The sequence below is a fragment of the Notamacropus eugenii genome, chromosome 6 (assembly GCF_028372415.1).
Source record: "Notamacropus eugenii isolate mMacEug1 chromosome 6, mMacEug1.pri_v2, whole genome shotgun sequence".
NCBI classification, from domain to species: domain Eukaryota; kingdom Metazoa; phylum Chordata; class Mammalia; order Diprotodontia; family Macropodidae; genus Notamacropus; species Notamacropus eugenii.
The window spans coordinates 215,096,569-215,116,797 of record NC_092877.1 but is presented as its reverse complement, the minus strand read 5'-3'; the positions used below and the strand labels follow the sequence as shown (position 1 = coordinate 215,116,797).

General features: G+C 37.9%; 1 protein-coding gene across 2 annotated transcripts; it reads right to left on the bottom strand.

Moving 5' to 3' along the window:
- Positions 1-3,702: 3,702 nt before the first annotated feature.
- On the bottom strand, positions 3,703-18,638 carry LIG4 (DNA ligase 4). 2 transcript variants are annotated; one of them, XM_072621990.1, is made up of 3 exons: positions 18,524-18,638; positions 16,990-17,101; positions 3,703-7,558 (listed from the first exon to the last, which is right to left on the bottom strand). In XM_072621990.1, the coding sequence occupies exon 3, from the start codon at positions 7,528-7,530 to the stop codon at positions 4,795-4,797; it is 2,736 nt and encodes a 911-aa protein (XP_072478091.1). In that variant the 5' UTR covers positions 7,531-7,558; positions 16,990-17,101; positions 18,524-18,638; the 3' UTR covers positions 3,703-4,794. The 2 variants fall into 2 exon arrangements, with proteins under 2 accessions (XP_072478091.1, XP_072478092.1); XM_072621991.1 differs by lacking the exon at positions 16,990-17,101 and having other exon boundaries at positions 18,524-18,622.
- Between the last annotated feature and the right edge of the window lie 1,591 nt (positions 18,639-20,229).

Here is a 20,229-nt window from a genome sequence, read left to right as displayed (position 1 = left end):
TAATTTCCTTATTAAATTTCCTCATTAATTTTCATAAGATTTCTTCCCTAATCATTCTAACTTGTAAAAATCTTTTTGGGTCTGTTTTGACATCCAATTTATTATGGCCCCCACCCCCAGCTTCCTATGATCTATAAATTTGAAAAACCTGCCATCTAAGTCTTCATTTAAGTCACTGAAAAATATTGAAGCAAATCTCCCATTTAAGGAGAACTAAGCCAAAGATATATTCATTCTTTTCCATACTTGCTGAACTTCCAACTGAAGAAGAGGTTTTGAGGGCCTTTAGTCTCCTTTCATGTGACACAGCACCTGGTGCTGATTCTATTGCAGCTGATATTTACAAGGTAGGAGACCATTGCTCATACAAAAACTGACTGAAATTTTCCAGGTTATATGGCAAGAGGAGGCTATCCCCCAGAAGTTCAAGGATACCTCTATTGTCCATCTCTATAAAGGTAAAGGGAATACATTGTCCTGTGACAATCATAGGGGGGGTCTCTCTCTCAAAGTCATTGCTGGCAAAATTCTTGTCAGAGTCCTCCTTAATAGGCTGATCCTTCACCTGGAAGATAGGCATATACCTGAGAGCCAGTGTGCCTTCAGAAAGGGGAGAGGAACAGTTGATATGATGATTGCTGCCCAACAACTCCAAGCGAAATGCCAGGAGCAGAATAGAGGTCTGTACACAACGTTTGTAGATCTGACCACGGACTTTGACACTCTTAGTCATGAGGGCTTATGGAAAATTATGTCAAAATTTGGCTGCCCAGAGAAGTTCATCAGTATTGTACGTCAATTTCATGATGGCATATTTGCCCAGGTTTTGGATAATGAACAATGCTCTCGTGCCTTCCTAGTCACCAGTGGAGTGAAACAGGACTGTGTGCTTGCTCCCATGCTTTTTAGCATGATGTTTTCAGCCATGTTGACAAATGCTTTCAATGAGGATGAACATGGCATCAAGGTCAACTACCACACTGATGGTAAGTTCTTCAATTTGAAAAGGTTACAAGCCAAGATCAAAGTGGAGGGAGCGCTGGTGCATGATTTTGTTTGTAGATGATTGTGCACTCACTGAAGCCTCTAAAGCTGAGATGCAACCAAGTATGGATCAATTCTCTTCTTCCTGTGCTAATTTTGGCCTAATAATTAACACCAAGAAAACACAGGTGTTCCATCAGCCACCATCACACCATCCAGAGTGGAACCATCAGTTACAACAAATGGAGAAGTTTTGAATGCTGTGGATAAGTTCACTTACCTTGGTAGTGTACTTTCCAGGGATGTACACATTGCCAATGAGGTTGATGCATGCATTGCCAGAGCTAGCTCAGTGTTTGGGAGGCTCCGAAGAAAAGTTTGGGAGAGAAGAGGTATTAGACTAACTACCAAACTAAAGGTCTACATGGCTGTTGTGCTGACCTCATTGTTATGTTTGTGAAACATGTATAGTCTACCAGGGCCATTCCAGGAAACTGAATCGCTTCCATTTGAACTGTATTAAGAAGATTCTGAGGATCACTTGGTAGGATAAACCAGACACTGAAGTCCTTGCTTCAGCTGAACTGCCAAGCATTCAAACTATGCTTCAGAGAGCACAACTCCAATGGGGTGGCCACATTGTTCGAACACATGCAAAATATATGCTTGCCAAAAAGACTATTTTATGGAGAACTCATATGGGGCAGGCAATCATATGGTGGCCAGAAGAAGTGATACAAGGACACTTTCAAGGTCTTTCTCAAGAACTTTGGATTTAACTATGCAACACAGGAGACACTGGCACGGGACTGCTCACCATGGCATGCCCACATCAGAAAGAGTGCTGTGTTCTATGAGCAAAGCAGAATTGAGACAGCACAAAGTAAATGTAGGATGCACAGATTTGGAATATGCACCCCAAATATTCATATGGACTATCTGTGCCCAATCTGTGGTAGAGTATTCTGAGCTCATATTGGTCTGATCAGTCACAGTCATACACAGTGAAACTTCACTTTATCATGGTGATGTCATTTTGGTCCTTTTCGAAAAAGGACAACCAACAACCAACCAACTACAGTGCTGACCCACCTCTAGGACTTCTCCTACCATGCTCCCCATGCTGGGTTCCCTTTCCCCACTTTCTCATTTTTATATAGCTCCCTTTTATATGGTGTTTTCCCCCCACTAGAATGTAAGCTCCTTTAGAGTAGTATCTTTTTTTCTACTTTTAGAAAAAGTCCAGTATAGCTAAGGTTATGTTAAAAAAAATAAATACCCTTGTTATGGGAATTTTTAATTTCCTTTTATTATTCAGAACACAGGATCATCCTTCCTGCAAATTTTGGTTAACTAAAAGTAACCTCAGCTGATCAAAACCTGCCTCATAGATTGTAAAAACTTAAAGTCTAAAAATACCTTAGATAAGCAGGCACATGTAAATCTTCCTCCTTAATCAGCCTATTTGTGAATCCCCTAAATGTAGTTTAATCTGTAACATGACTTAAATGATCTACAGAATCTTTTTGATTTACGTATGAAATTATGACTAAATTTGCTCAGCTTTTATGACATTGAAAAAAGCATTGGGATTATGATCTGCCTTCTTTAACTTGTATGGCCTAAGATGAAGGTAAGATTTTTTTTTTCCTGCCACTCTGACGTAATTTTGCCTTTAAGAAGTCTTGTTAGACTCCTAAAGGGGGCTCAGATTTTCTCTGAGATCTGGCCTATCTTTGAGCATAATTAAACCTACATTTTTACCTCTAATTTCTATGTTGTAATAAATATATTTTGGCAGCAGTTACTTACCACATGAACTTGTACAGGAGATAGCTCTCCTGTAATACCCCAAAGTGCTAACTATATTTCTCTATTTACATTTCCGTTACCCATCATCCTAGTTTAGATCCTATAACTCTTCCTTGGATGATGGATTCCAAGAATCCTCATTGGTTTGGCTGCTTCCAGTCTCTTCTTTCCTCCCCTCCAATCCATCCTACACACTGCACTGATTTAATCTGCCCAAATATAGAGATAGTTTATATAGCATTTCCTCTCTAAAACTGCATAATGGCTCCCTTTTAAAGCCTTCTGAACAAAATTCAAATTATTTATCATGGAACTCAAGGTGCTTCAGAATTTAGTTCCAAACTACCAATTACTTCTTATACTATTACCCTTTAGTTATGGATTTCAGTCTAATCATACCACTCAGCATGACTTGAGTTCAATCCCTCACTCCCTTACCTACTTCTGTGAAAACCTTTAACCACAATGCCCTATTCCAGCAATACAAATCCCTCCACCTTCATCTGTTGACATCCTGCCTCTGAGGTTGAATTCAGGTGACCTCTCACCTATGATGCCTTCCATTTCCCCACTCAAAAGTAATCTCTTCTCCAAGTCTTTTCTATGCACTTTTAATTTATATTGATTTGTGTTCATTATTTTCATCTTTCCTACTAGATTGTAAGCTCCTTGATGACAATGTTAATGTTTTATTTATCTTTTCATTTTTCTCAGCACAGTGCTCTGGCCTACGGTAGGAATGTAGTAAATATTTGTTGAACTGAACTAATTTGAACACAAGAGGCTTGGGATTATTAAGGCTTACTCTGGCTAATATTTTGCTTGAGACAATAGTACATGTGGTTGCCTAAAGTAGAGCGATTACTCTGAATTAATGCATCATTTTAAATCAAAGTATCAACAACGTTTTTCTGCAAAAGTGCACATACTTTATTAAAAATAAATACAACAAAACACACAGTTTATTCTCATCTAAAATACTTATGAGACACCTATTTTTAAACTGCATAGCCATCTTGTGATGGAAAAGTGGGCTTTGCAGAACGATGTTCAAAATATTAAATACAATATTCATTCTCCCAAAATTGATGATATATTTTAAAAACATAAATAATTTCCACCTTATATATTTTAAATATGAATGCTTTTAAAACAAAATGGCAAATAAAATGACTTTCTTCTCTATAAAATATAAGTTACAAGAGTTTTTCATCTGATTAATTCTAGAAGAATTAATCTGCATGTACAATTTTGGATCCACAATGCAGATAAAACTATCTTCTTAAAAACATATGAAACATAACTTTTGCTTAAAACTGCTGATTTTATATCTAGATTTCAACTTTAATTATCCAAAATATTAAGTCTAGCTCAACTTATCCTACTTTACCTAGTGATCTTATTGCCAATTTATTAATATAACTTACTGTCAACTTAAAATTAACACTGTAGTAGTGTATTACTTTCTGACTATAAGAAAGAATCTATGACCATCAATTTAGAATTAGGAAGATCTGTAGCATTATATTCTTTCATGTGTGAGATATGTGCTAGTTCCAAAGCAGTGTATTTGAAAGCACCAATTAAAAAAAGAAAAGATAGTTCTGCTTTTTACATAGGAGCTACTATTAAAATGGGCCATCTTGCTTATTTCAAATGTTTGAAAATGTATTCTATGGCTACTTCATTGAAACTTCTAATTCTCTTGAGCTATGTTCTATAATCACCTTTGCTTCACAAAACAGTAATTATTTTCCCTTTGCCATAAAAACCATCAAATGTTAATTTGCTGAAAAGATATTTAGTCCTTCAGCTTTTAGTCATCCAATTTCCTTTCAATTTCTGAAAAATTAAAATTGTTTTGTCACACCTAATAATGCTCTGTAAGTGAAAGTTTTGAACTTGTAAACATCAAACATATATTGCATATGCCAGCTACCCACCTCAGTGAGCCTTCTTGAACAAAATGAAGGGCTTTGCTTATCAGGAAAGTTAATTTCATATCAAGTAATGATTTTCTTCCTGCAACTCACCCTTTTTCAAAGAATCAGTTACCCAAAGTTCTTGCAAGATTTTATACTTTTTCTTAAGAGTTCTACGAAAAGCTTTAAATTCCTCAACACGACTGTGATCCTCTCCAATGATTACATGGGATACTCCTTCTTCTAAACATGAAATGACTCTTGCTCCATGAAACCGCAGCTCCAAGGCTTTAATGGATAACCTGGTTCCTTGGATTTGTGTAGTGAGGTCATTAATAATGGCATACATATCCACATAGATGACACACTGTCGGAACATACTGAGAGGGTAGCTGTCCCAGGAATAACGATATTCTAAGTCTGCAATTGCTGAAGACATTTCTTTAGGACTATTTTCCTTAACATTTTTAATTCTTGAGAATACTTCCTTCAGTTGTACCAAATCTGTATCAGCAAAGTAACTGTCCCCATAGCAGTCGTATTCACGGGCAAAATGTTCTTTTGTGGATGGACACATGTGAATCATAAAGCGAGGCTGCCACGGAACACATTCTTTGGCCCTGAAACAATCTAAGAGCCACTCTGCCTTTACAACATCATACTCATTTGAAGAGATGATATTTTTCACTCTCACATTCTCAGTACCTGCAATTACACAATATGTGTCTGGGCCAGGGTTCTGTACAATATAACCACCCAATTCTGCTATGTGATTTTCCAGATCAGATTTGGAATGGCTGTCTGTTCCAGTCATAACACAAAATTCCACATCTTCAAATACATTAGAAATTTTGTTTATGTTAGAAAGATCAGGAGCTTTCAAGTGTTCAATGATTCCAACAGCTTTCTTAACCTTCAAAGTTTTTCTTTTTTTTTCCTGTGGTTCTTCATCATCACCACCAATATAGAGGTGTTTAGAAGCAAGCTTTCCAGAGGCTTTCCCTCTAAGGTTTTCTAATTCATCTCGAGTCATACACTCATACCACTCTTTGTCTTCTCTTATCTTTTCAATTCGAGGGAAGCGTAGAGTACAGTCAGTTTTATACATGTCGCTGCTGACGATTTCTGCCGCTTTGATCTGAACGATGACTGAATTACAAGGCTCAATATAAACTTCTGGTTTCTCTGTACCACACAAGATGCTACTGGGTGGAGCTCTTTTATGAAAAGGTTTCCAGTGTTTGAATAATTTCAAACCAAGGTCATACAATTCTTTCATAGTGTATCCAGAACCAACACGACAAAGAGTATGAAACACAGATGGCTTTTCACCAGGAGGGGGTGTTTCTGCTACTGCACACAAAAAATGAGACATCATTCCTCCTCGTGAACCTTTACCCCAATAACCACCAACAATTAATATGTCCAGTTCATCCATTAACTCATTTATATACTCTGGCTTAATTTTTAACCATCCTTCGCCACGTTTGTCTGGCTTGTAAATGGAAAGTGGATTTTTAACCATGATTCCCTCCTCGCGTTTATCTATTGCTTCATTTAAGGCATCAATGACTTCTTTTTTGGTGTTAGCCTCTGCTTTCTGTATCACTTCTAGCCTACCTTTTATTGGTGTAAAGACACTATCAATAATTTCATATCTTTTCCTCAGGGTCTCATGCCCCAGTTTTTTATTATTGACCATCAACACATCAAAAACACAGTAGCAAGTTTGTAGTTCTGAATCCTCTACCATTCTTTTAATATCAAACTTATTTCCCTTCTGCATGAATGTTTGTGTGTTGGGATTATAGGCCATCATCTCACCATCAAGAATACAGTTTTGTATGTTTGTTTTGAAAGCATTATGAATAAATGGTGTTAAAGAACCGTTAAGGGAAGAGTCACCAAACTGTTCAGTGTAATCGTATCCATTTCGAGAAAAGAACTGATAAACATCTCCATCCTTATGCATCTGCATACGCTCACCATCTAGTTTTGTCTCTATGTAGAAAGTTTGGTGTTTCATGTCCTTTTCGACTCGCTGAATATCTGCCACAGCAGCCAGCATTGGTTTAAAAGCAGAAAATAATGTGATTGAAATATCACTGAGTCCAACTGAAGGATCATGAAGTTCCCTGCAGACTTTTTCTAGATCAGTTGTAACACCATGCAACTCAGCAGCATCTCTGTGAAAAAGAGAAAATATAGTTTGTTGGCTAAGACCCAGTTTTAAGTCCTTTATAATCATTCGGATAAGCCACTTTTGTTCAAGAGCTGAACTCTGAGTTATGAGATAAAGAAGATTCTTCTTTACCATATCTTTTTTTCTGGCTGAATTGTTGCTAGCAATCAAGTCTAAAGCATCATTGACTTGCTGTATGGATAAGCTCCCTTGCTTTGGACATCGGGGCTTCAACACAAAGTATGCAATCATTGAAAAGTCTCCAGCATCTCCACGAGTTCCAGTTGGTGTTCTGTAGTTTAAAAGTTTCTGAGCATCTTTTCCTTCTTTTGGTAAATTAAGCAGTTCAATATAGAGTTTGGCAAACATAGTTTCTTTAATTCCATAGGCCATCCTCTCTCGTTCCAGTTGTGGAAGAATAAGTCTCATGGCTGGATAAAAAGAGTCCGTTACTCCTTTTTCATTTTTATGAAGAGCGTCATGAAACTTCCGCCATGAATCTAAAAATTCCTTGAAGTGCTTGATTTTTTCTGAACGAGATTTACTGTTTTGTATTCGCTCTAAAATTGAGCACAAATCTGCAAAAGGTACCTTTGATGCTACCGTTTGTGAAGCTTGGGAAGTGGCCATTACAAAGCTAACAAATCCCTTGATGTACCTAGGGGACAAAAAAGAAACAACTTTAAGGAGATAAAAGCAGGCTACATGTTCATCACAGGCTCAACATATGTGAGTATATAAGATCACTATGAGCTTTCTTATTATCCATAACAGTACAGTCACTCAAGTCAAATTTGTCTGTATCATTAACTGTTTCACCTCAACTCTAACATCATGAACAAATGCCTACATAAAAACCCAGATTTAAGCATTGCCAGCAGGATTGGTAGTGTCAAGATATTAGGAGACACCCTGTTTTCCAGAGCTAAGACCCAGCAAACAGGTTATACCCTGAGCTTGGCATAATAACAATGTTTTACACTCACCCTCTGGATGTTCTCAGCCACGGGAAATTCCCAGAATTATTTCTGGTCATGATCACTGCTGCTGCCATTTGTCCTTCATTCTAGAAGAGGACCATGACATCAGGCAGGTGATGCCATGACATGCAAGTGAACTGGATTTAAGTGAGGGAGGGCTGTACAAAGTCACCAGACTCACCTTCTCCTCTGTACCCATCTGGATCCAGTGGCCAGATATAGATCAAGACAACTGGAGATGGCCCAGGATGCAGTGGGGAACCTTGGCTTTTCCCAACTAACATCTTTAACAGTTTCAGTTTGACTGAGGCAACTTCTGGTTCAGTGATTAAGGCTTAATAAGATATGAGGCAAAGAATGGCTTCTTATTAAAAAACAAATTAAATTAAAAAGATCTGGAAGGGGAAGACTCTCAGGATTTCTGGCCAAAACAGAAACAATTGTTATTTACACTCATTCTAAGACAATTAGGGCCCAAAGAATGACCAGGTAGGACTTAGCCTGGGACCTGCTATTGGCCAATCAATGAGAGCCTGAGTGACTGGTGCTTAAGGCTGGTCTTTAAGAAAAAAAAAAGGAGTGGAACCAAGATGGCAGAGTAAAAGCCAGGACCTGCTAGGGCTCTCCCCACAAACCCCTCAAAAAGTGTAAAAATGACTCTAAACAAATTAGAGCAGCAGAAGCCACAAAATGATAGACTGAAGCAACTTCCAGCCCAAGACAATCTGGAAGATTCACAGGAAGGGCCTATCACACTGGAGTGGGCCGCACTTGCACAGAGGAGAACGTACAGGCCTTAGCAGACTGAATTGCTGGCAGCTGCTGTGGGTTCCAGACTTCCCAACTCAAAAACACCAAAGGTAGCTCTGAAGGTCAGTGGGAGGGAAGCATGGTCCAGTACCAGTCCCTGTCCTGGTTCTGGCCTCAGCTGCCTAAGCAGCTGCTGTTTCTGGAGCCCTCTACTTTAAAAAAAGCTCAAAAGTCAAGTAATGGACTTGGAAAATGAGCAAACAGAAGAAAAAGAAACAGACTATAGATTTTGACTTTCTCAATGAAGAGCAGTTTTCTTATGTCATTGGTGACAAGAAAGATCAAAATGTACAACTAGAAAAAGACAACAAAGCCAAAGTTCCTATATCCAAAACCTCCAAGAAAAATGTGAATTGGTCTCAGGTCATGGAAGAGCTCAAAAAGGATTTTGAAAATCAAGTAAGAGAAGTGGAGGAAAAACTGGGAAGAGAAATGAGAACAATGCAAGAAAATCATGAAAAACGAGCCAACAGCTTGGTAAAAGGAAATCCAAAAAAGGCCAAAGAAAATAATAGCTTTAAAATTAGACTAACCTAAATGGCAAAAGAAATCCAAAAAGCCAATGAGGAGAAGAATGCCTGAAAAAGCAGAATGGGCAAAATGGAAAAAAAAGAGTTCCTCACTGAAGAAAATAATTCCTTAAAAATTAGAATGGAGCAAATGGAAGCTAATGACTTTATGAGAAATCAAGAAATCATAAAACAAATTTTAAAAAATGACAAATGTTTATATAGAAGTTGACCATGACCTGCACCTAACCACAGGTCACCCTGTGCAGCCACCCTCAGGAGAAAGGCAAATAGTAGAAATGAAGAAATTGCATAGGGAAAGTGCTGCCAAGATCTAGGCCATGGAGACAGCCATGCAGCTCACTTTTGACAAGAATTGTAATAAAAAAAAACCAGCCCAAATATTGGCCTGTAATTCCTCTGAAGCTATGAGCCACATGAAGCCCCTGGCTGGAAACAAACACCCAGCTGAACCTCCAGGTACCCAGCTTAATGAACACCTTGTTCTATGAACAGACTCCAGGGATTACTGATCCTCTTCCCTTCCTCTTTCTATGTTTTGGTGCATCTCTCCCAACTCTGTGTCATTTTTAGCTTCCAGGAAAAGAAATTTGCCTCATGAAACCTGGATCAATTTTGGTCCATTCACCCAAATACAAGAAGAAATTTTGCATATATTGAGTATCTCTTTGTGATATAAAGTGATAACTGCTGTTATGTTTTCTTTAATTTTTAAAAATTCCTTTGTAGTAGTATATTTAAGATGTTCCTAATTAAACTGTTCTACTTTTTTTTGTAGATTGTAAACATCTTTGCTGTGCAAGACAAAGATTATATAAGTCATAGTAACGTAATTGTTACAATTCTAAACACATTTTATTATATTTGTACACCTAATTTTATTTTTTTACATCTCAAAAGTTTTTGTTTCAGTTTGATAACATGAATTGACAAAAAAATTTCAAGGTTAAAGAATACTTGTTAGAACACATAATTCCTCTTCGTTAATTATGAAATATTCGTTATGAAATGAGGCACACATTTTAGATTCCAATCTCCCATTGTAAATTTCATACGAAACACTGAAGTCTTATTTGCATTACGGTGTTTATACTATTTGTCTTTAATTTGGTACACCATAAAATCAGTGCTCTTAAAATTAGGGTATAATGTCTATGGCGCTGTAGCAGGGTCTAGAGTTCTTACTCATTCTGATGTACTTGAGATAAAGCCTTTACTTACATAATTTTTATATTGTAAATTTGGGTAAATTTTATACTGAACATCCAAAGTATATTTGCAACCTATATGGACAGAGAGGAGCTGTTTTTCTTGATAAAATAAAATATAAAATACAATAAAAACCTTACTTCAGATAGAAAGCAAAAAAAGAAAAAGAAAAAAGTTTCAGAGATCAAAATTTACATTGTCTTTGGGCAGAGCACCCAAACATAAGGATGTGATACCCTATGTGGACACAGACAAAGAAGGAGGAGAGGACAGGGGAGGGGAGAGGAAAGGGAAAGCTGCATTGCTAGTTCCTGTTTGGTCCCCAGTGGGTAACTCTTTTTTCTTCTCATAGAGGCGGCTATTTGTCCTTTATTCTCGAGGAGGACCATGACATCAGGGAGGTGATGCCATGATAGTCAAGTGAATTGGATTTAAATGAAGGAAGGCTCTGCGAAGTCACCAGCCTCACTTTCTTGTCTGGAGCCATCTGGATCCAGTGGCCAGATACAGATCAGGACAAGTGGAGAAGGACCATGATGCAGAGGGGACCTTGGCCTTTTCTGGTCACGAAGCTCTACTATGCATCAAACTTCTCACATTGTTGCTATTACCCATTATTGTAAGAGCTACAGCTCACCGTGTAGCCAGCCATTGGTATAAGCACTGAGATCTCTCCATACCATGTGGGTCCCTCCACTAGCAGGACAGAGCCCCAGCACATGCATCCTTGCTTGCAAACCATTTCCTTCACTTTGAAATTAAACTTCTGTTTAATTCCTGACTCTCCTGCTTCGAGCCTGCTTTGTTCGGCTCCAGCCATCCACAGGTTAGAGGCTGGTTCCATCTGGTTGACAGTACGTAAGGTGCTTTAATATATTTTTATAGGGTAATAGTCACAATGTCACTGGTCTTTAACATTATAGCTGATATTTATATATATAATTATTTCACTTCTTAAGATACACAAAATTGATAGCATTCCTTTAAAATGACTTGTCTCATGTCAGTCATTAGATTCTTCTGTTTTTCCCATTTCATAAGGAACTTATGACTCTATGTCTAAGATTTTTTCAGGATCTTAAAAACTGATTTGAAGTCTATCAATTAAAAAGTATTTGGTGCTTACTGTGTGCCAGACACTTGGGGTATGAAGACAAAAATTAAATGGCCTCCTTTCTCAAGACACTTACATTCTAGAGAGGGGAGACAATATGTACACATGTGAGTATATACAAGATATATACAAAAGAAACACAGGCTGAATTTGTGGGAGGTTGAGAAAAAACGAGCAGCTGGGAGATCTGGTAAGACTTCAAAGAGGACTCATCATTTGAGCTGAGCTTTGAAGGCAATCAGAGATTATAAAAGATAATGGTGAAAGGCATGCCAGGCATGAAGGATAGATTGTATAAAGGATAGATGAGAGGAAATGGAATGTTTGTTGTGTGGAAGACTGCAAGAAGGGCAGTTTGTCTGGCTTGCAGAGTATGTGAAAGAGAGTAACATCTAACAAGGCTGGAAAGAGAGCCTGAAGTCAAGTTGGGAGGGGCTTTAAAAGTCAAACACAGAAGTCTGTATTTGATCCTAGAGAATATAAAGAGCCACGACACTCGAGGTATGGGAGTAGCACAGTAAGGTCTGTATTTTAGGAAGATCGTCCGGAAGTTTTATGAAGAATAAATGATATAGAGGACAGACTCAAGGCAAGATAGCAAATAGAAGGCTACTGCAAAGGCAGAAGTAAGACAATGAAGGCACACACAAGCACAGTAGCTTTTTGAATAGAGAGAAAAGATGAATGCAAGAGAACTTATCAGGGTAGAACAGACAAGACTTGACAACTGATGAGAAACTTGATATGTGGGATGAGGGAGAGGGAAGAATCAGGAACAATAAAGTTAGGAACTTGGATGACTGGAAGGAAATTAGGAAGCTGAGTAGGTTTTGTTGAGATGTTTAGATCATTCAATTGAAATGTTTAATAGGCTGTTGGTAACATGGAACTTAAGAGAGAGATCAGGGATGAAAATACGGATTTGGGAATCATCTGCATAGAGCTAATAATTGAACCCATGGGATCTGATGAATAGGAAGTCAACTTCTTACATGAATAAGAATTATATTCTTCTGCTCTAGAACTTACTTGCTTTATACACATAACAGAACAGTTGGTGGGCAGATCACCACAAAGTATCTAACATTAAAGGTGTTATTCCTTGATGTCTAACTACCCCTTTCCTTCCCTCTGGCCTGACATTTTAACACCTGTCACTACAGCTCATTTATCTTTTCTTGAAGGGAACCCAATGAAATAACAAAACTTTCTGAATCTTTGTACAGTCACAAACATGGAGACTATTCATCTTCCTTGGAGTTCTGAGATTCTAAAATGCTAAATATTTTTTCTAAGCAACATTTATAATACCAGTTTTATACCACCCAAAGCAATTGGTCTTGAGAGTTCATGCCAGTGCCTCAGTGTGGCACGAAGGTGACCCTAAGCTCTCAAAGGCTATGCCAATGGAATACAAATTATGGCAGGATTTATCAAAATGCTGGAAACATTTACACTATGATCCCTATGACAGACAATGTCTACTTTCTGCTTAGCCTGGCTAAGTACAGTGAGTAGGCCATTTAGTGATCTATTCTTTAGTCATGACAACCCAAAAACCAAGAGAAAGAAAATGAATCTCAGTTTTGTGTTGCCCTTCTGCTGCTACAAAAATGGTGGTAGAGTTGCATAAAGGTGACAGAAGGTCCTAAGAAGTACAAAAGTTATCATTAAAAATAACAACTTACATCCATATGTTTTAAAATTTGCAAAACTGTTACACAGATTATTTTATTTGAGACTTAAAAATCTTGTGATGGAAGATACTATAGTTATCATTACCCTCATTTTGTAGATGAGATAAATGAGATTCTATATTTCAGAGAAGTCAAGTGACTTGCCTATCGTCACAAAGCCAGTAAGAATTAAGGGCAAGATTTGAATCCAGTTATTTCATAATCAAATCCAACATGCTTTTTTTTTTTTTACTACAGTTTTTAGATAGAAACATTTATGGCTGGATTCTTTTCAAATGTCTGGAATTGACATGCTACTGGATAGCCTGAACCAAATCAATACTGAAAGTCTCAGTAGCAGCTAGATGACCAATGGGCGTTTCTGACGATGAACATCATTTCCTGGCAATCTCCTCAAAAGATATCATCAGCATTATTCCCTCCTCCTTCAAGCTCTAGAACCACAATCAAATAAATCAATACTGCCATTGCTCCTGGAAGGGTATATCCATCTATTCCACTATGGTTCTTGTTATCATCCCTATAACATTCCAAACCAAAATACCCCTACATGGTTACCACTTCATTCTATTAGAATACTAGCTTCTTAATGGCAGGAATTGTCTTTTGTATTTCTGTCTTTAGTCCTTAGTTCAGAGCTGAGTACATAAACAAATACTTTTTCAACTAACCATCCAACCATCCATCAATCCACTGTAACTCAACATGTCCAAAGGAGAACTCCTTATCTTTTCATCCCCTCTTTCATGACTTCTCTATTTGAGCTGAGGGTACCACCATCTTTCTAATCACCTGAGTTTGCAACCTTGAAGTTACCTTTGACCTTTCCTTCTCCCTTGTCTTCATATCCAGTTAAGTGCCATGTCTTATTGAGCCACCCTCTATAACGTGTTTCACTTTAATACTGTTCTCTCTAACTCACACAGCCACTATCAGAGTTCAAGCATTCAAAATCTCTTGCCTGGATTCTTATGAAACCTAACTGGTCTCCCTAACTCAAGTCTCTCTACTCTCCAATCCAAACTCCACATGACTGCCAAAGAAATATTCCTGAATCACAAGTATGAGTATGTCATTCTTCTACTAAAGAAGCTCCTCATTTCTCTACAATAAAAAAAAAAAAAAACAAACCAACAACACTTTGTCTTTAATCCACTTTTCTAGACTTAATGTATATTACTCTCCTTCACATACTATATTCTATGAAACTGGTCTACATGCTAATCTCTATACATGATATTTCATCTATGTGCCTTTGCACAGACAATCCTCCCTGCCTAAAATATACTTTCACATCATCTCCACTCTGTAGAACAGAATACCTGGTATCCTTCAAATCTCAATTCAAATGCCATCTCCTACAGGAAACAGCCTAACCCCTGTTACACCTATGGTTGCTAGACTGTTCTCCATCAGAAATTATTTTCAATCTCTTCTGTATTTACTTATCTATGTATAAATTATTCCTCCTGATAAAATATAACATTATCCTCAGGCCTGGCAGAGGATCATAGACTTAAAAGGGACTTCAGAGACCATCTGGTTCAACCCTCTCATTTTACAGATGAGAAAACTGAGGCACTGTGACTTTACTAAAGTCATATTGGTAATAAGCAACAGAGCAGATATGAACCAGATCTAATGATCCTTAAATACAGAGCTCTTTCCAATGCACTACTTACTGTCTCACTTGGAAAATAGAGTAAGAGTGTTTTGGAACACATGGAAGTTACCAATGCAGGAAATTTCTGAAGACTATATAATAGACATATATATATTATGTCAGAGACAACAAGAAACATTCAGCAACAAGAAACTTTACTTTGAAATTTCACATTCCAGTGCCCATGAAAAGTATTTGCAAAAGGACAAAAAAGAAAACAGTTGTAGCTTATATGCCAGCACCTGTTCAGAGAGGGAGGAAGAGAAATTCTATGAAAAAATAGCTAACACCCTCCAAATAAAATTAACCTTTGTCTTAATACTCAGTGACTCCCTTCCCCACCAAAAAATGGCAAAGAAGAGGGTAGCAGAAAAGCTGTTGGAAACTATAACTCAGGAGAAAGATACAAAAGTGATCAAATACACTTTAATTGAATCCTTAGACCTATAATATCAACCATATTTTATTCAACAGAGACCTGGGAAGCAACGGACATGTTGATGATCAGGTAACATCACATACACACGTGCGCACACACACACACACACACACACACACACACACACAAAGGAAGCAGATTATCTCTTAACAGACAGGAAACACCTGGTTAACAAAGCTAGAGTAATTTCTGAATTAACTTGCATTTTTAAAGTCAGACCATTAACTTTTTTAGAGTAAAGATGAAAATTAATATCACGTAAGAATAAAAATGAGAAGACATAATATATAATTAAAAGAGCTTTAACCTGACCTATTTAAACAAGACATTGATCTCACCTGCCATGGGAAAAGACAAAAGAACAAATATCAACATAGATTATTATCATCTCTTAAGGAATTTTACTCATGTTAATAAACTCTTGTAAAAGGAGACTAAAAGAATGCAGAAACTTTTGCCAATACACACTTGATATCTGTGCTAAGAAGAACAAGATGACAATTAAGACAATGGCAGCTTAGAATATAAATTTGTTTGCAGGGAAAGGACAAAAGACGTTAAGAAGTATTGCTCCACAAAACATCAAGGAACCATAAAAGGAAAAAATATGTTACAAAAAAGCCTGATGAGGAATTCAATTAAACCATCATCCCGAAGACATTTAAATATGAAACTTGAAGGTCAAGTGATAGACATAAAAGTGAAAAGATGTGTCCAAGTTACTACAGTAAAACTACTCTCTCAATCAATGCCAAATAGGCCAACATATTTGACCTCTAAGATCACAAACTCTAATTTGCTGTAAAAATAGCACTAAAGATGGAAAGAACAGCTAGAACAAAATAAGAAGGCACAGAAGTGGTTCTTGCTAAAATCATGAAATTTTGATGACCCTGAGGAATTAATCACCAAGATGTCTAAAGAGGGAACAATGCCAACTACTTGGCAAAAATCAGATATTATTACCACCCAAAAATGGCCACTGAGAATACAACAATACTGACATTTGTGCTTATTTTCTGATCACTTGAAAAAACTTTAATTACTGAGGACACACTTAATGAAGGTCAGATAGTAAACATTAGATTTTTGCAAACAATATGCTATAAAAGACTTTATTTTAGCTTTGCAGTCATACACTTAAGTCAAAGGTGCAGGAAATATAAGATTTCATTGACCTTATGGTTTTTTGATAGAACACTCTCCCCCAATGTGTTTCCATTTGCTTTTTTCCATTGTACCCTTAAGACCAAGGGGCTTTTCTCTTTTAACTTGTAACTAAAATTTCCTATATATGTGGTTTTAAACACTCTCCCCCAACATGTTTCCATCTGCTTTTCCATTGTACCCTTAAGACCAAGGGGCTTTTCTCTTTAACTTGTAACTGAAATTTCCTATATATGTGTTTTTTTCATTAGCTGAGAGAAGAGATTGTCCCTACTTGTTTATTTATATTCCCTGTGCTTAGCATAGTGTTTGGCACATAGTGATCACATAGTGATAAATTTTTTTTCATTCATTCATTCAATCATTCCTTCATTCACTTAAGTTAAAATCATACAGAATATTGTGAAAGATGCAACAGAGATAACTTCGCTGTCTCACTGATCATCAAGTCAAGCATAAAAAATGCAGACATATGCTCACCAAAGATATAGGCACTGTCATTGAAGATGTTTACTGCAAAGTCCAAACAGAAGGATTCCCTGTGGATGGTGACGTCCTTCAGATGTAAATCCAGAAAACACTAAGGAACTCCCTGAAATCAGATCCAAAATCATTCAAAAGAGTTTGTCTTAACTATGAACTGAGTTAAAATCAAGTGAATGAGGAACACCTGGAGAATATAATTTGATATCTATTTGGATGAATGTAAATCAGCACATCCAAAGTAGTCTAAAATATATCATTAAAGAGATAACAGACAAAAAAAAAGAGTTGGGCTGCTCAAATATTAAGAACAAAAGATAATGTAGATAAACTGGTACTCGTTTGTTAAGATCTGGGGAAAAAACACCAACTAATTAGGTGAACCTCTTATGAAGAATTTATGGTAGGGACATGGACAAGGATCACACTGAAAAAGAAGGCATTTATCTGTACTACTTGATGGAACAATCATGGAGCTGTCACTTTATTATAAAAGGAAAACCAACTGAGGTGGGGTGGGGTGATGGAGATGGGAAAGGAGAATGATTTTACATTCTCAATGATAAGAAAGGATTTCAAGGAAAATAAAATTATAAGTAAAGGGCAGACAGAGTACTGCTGACTTGCTCCAAATGGTAAAGAAGTGTTGAAAAGAAGCGAGTTTACACTTCATGAATGAGGGACTGGTGGAAGGGAGAGAAAGGACGGGAAAAGGGGAAAGTATTGATTCAGTCTTTGGGAGAAGGGGGGTAAGAGTTACTAAGTTACAGATTTTAGTTCATTGGATCAAAGACCTAGAGATGGAAGGGACTTCAGAGGCCATAAAGTCCAACCTCCTGATTTAAAAATGAAAAAACTTAAGTCCAAAAGTCAAATTTGAACAAGTAATAAATGTCAAGAGAGGGATTTGAACCCAGGTCTGGGGCTCCCCACAAGGTCCTTCTTAAAATATCAATAATTCTTATATCATTGTGCTTTAAGGTTTATCAAATGTTTTTCTCACAACATGCCAATGAGGGATGTGGTACAAGAAGCCTTATTTCCATATCCCAGAGGAGAAAACTGAGGCAGTTTGAATGCCTTTAATGCTTATGTGACCTAAGTCAAGTTGCTCAACCGCCTTGGGCCTCAGTTTCCTTTTCGGTAAACTAAAGGAAGGGACTGTTGTACTACATGGCCACTAAGATCGCTTTCTAGCTCCATATCTGTAATTTCATTATTACATTAGAGTTCTATGACCTATGACTAACTTGGGGACACACCCTGGTAAACGTCAGGGCTGGAACTTCTACCCAGGGCTCAGAACCAGGTCCAGGGCTGCTTCTCCTCCTCCCTCCCCCTTCCACCCAGAGGGGGGACAGGCAGGTTCGGGATTCTGTACCTGGGCTGGGGGATGCTGGCGGGCTCTAAGGAGGTTGCTGATGGGGAAAGGAGCGCAGAGGGAAGAGGCAGCTATGGGACCCAAGAGTCCTTTCCCTCTGCGCTTCTATGCGGCCAGAGGTAGATGAGAAAGGAGCCTGAACTCACTCACCTGCTCCCCAGCCCCGCCACGCCGCACTGTCAGGCTCCGCAGGCACCTAGGTGCCAGCTCTGCTTTGGAGACTCCTCTGGGGGCAGATGGTTGCGCAGAAACGTGAACCGCGCGCAGGCGCAGTTGGGAAGAAATGCCGGCTGCACACCCACGGGAGCTACTGCGCATGCCCACGGCATTTCGCAAGGCCAGTTTGGCTTGCTTGCTTTAAGATGTTTGGAATTGTTAAGAAAGTTCTAAGGGGGAAAGGGGCCAATCGTTTGGCGTCTCTGGCCCGCCCCTTTGCATTGGCCAGAACAGCAAAGGGCTCGCAGAGATTAAATGACATACGCCCAAGGTCCTAGATCCAGTAAGTCAGGCAGAACACGGACTTGAACCTCGGCAGGGACGGACTGGGAAAGCAGGACTCTTAAGAGGTGGTTCAGCACCCACTTGGATGATTTTTAGTGGTCACCTAAATGGGAAAGCCCTATCTTCCTCTTCCCCCTCTCCCCCACCCCCACTCCTGAACTGTACACAACGTTCTTGCAACAGCTGTTATTTACAAAGAAACTGACGAACTCTAAGGGAGAATTCGTGGCAGGCAAAATAGAAAATAACAGTAGCTACTACTGTAGCACTTGAAGGTTTTTGAAGGGCTTCACGTATTATTTGATGTTCACAGTAGCCTGTTAGGAAGGTGCTATTATAATCCTCCCCCTTTCATATGAGGAAACTGAGGCACAAAGGTTAAGTGACTTGCCCAGGATCACAATTTGAATTCTGAAGCTAAATTCAAATTCGGGTCTACCGGACCCCAATTCTAGTGCTCTATCCACTGTGTCTCCTAATGCTCTGTTAATAACACAAGGGACTTTTCACAAATGTCTCAACCCACTCTAACCAGGGGAAATCAAGCTTACATGACTAAGATATAGGTTGAGAGAGGAAGAAAGAATTGGGTTTTAAACTTCCTTTTTGGTACTTAACTAAAGTTTTGACATCTTCCAGCTTCAGTTTCCACATCTATAAGTCAGAATCAATAAGCATTTATTAGGCAATAAATATGCGCCAGGCACTAGGATAATAGCTGTAGTAAAAATAGCTGTAGATAAAAGCTGTACTTACTTTACAAAATTGTTTTGAGGTCTAAATGAAGTAGTATAATGAAAAGTTCTTTGTTTTGCACAATATATATAAAATATCATCTGTTGTTTCAATTCAGAAACTTCAATTTCTATCTTCACATTCTACCTAGTAAAAACTTTTAATCAAATGGAAGACATTATTAGTATCTCTTAGTAATAGAGGCCTACTTTATTCCCATGTTGCTTCCCTCCATTTTGTCCCACACTGTTTCATCTGTATCCATGGGGAAAAAAAATCTGTATTATTCTGAGTTTGGACCTGCTCAGTCATGTTGATAATAGTATTTAGAAAAAATACATTTTGGGCTATTTTGCTAGAGTGTGAGCCTGTCCAACAATAAAAATCCTGGTGGCTTCAAAAAATAAATTAGCAACAGTAAGACAAAATAAAGAAATAGGAGAATTCAATTTAATAAACATTTATTAAGTTTTTACTAAAGGGCACTGGGAACTTAAATACCAAATGAAAATCAGTCACATCCCTTAAAGGGCTTACATTATACTGAGTATCTATATCAACATATATATCCATTTGTATATGTGCATACATACTTAAACATGTACTTAAATGTATAAAGA

Bases quoted from the DNA above. Each gene is read 5' to 3' on its own strand.
- LIG4 (XM_072621990.1), bottom strand. From the start codon at position 7,530: ATGGCCACTTCCCAAGCTTCACAAACGGTAGCATCAAAGGTACCTTTT.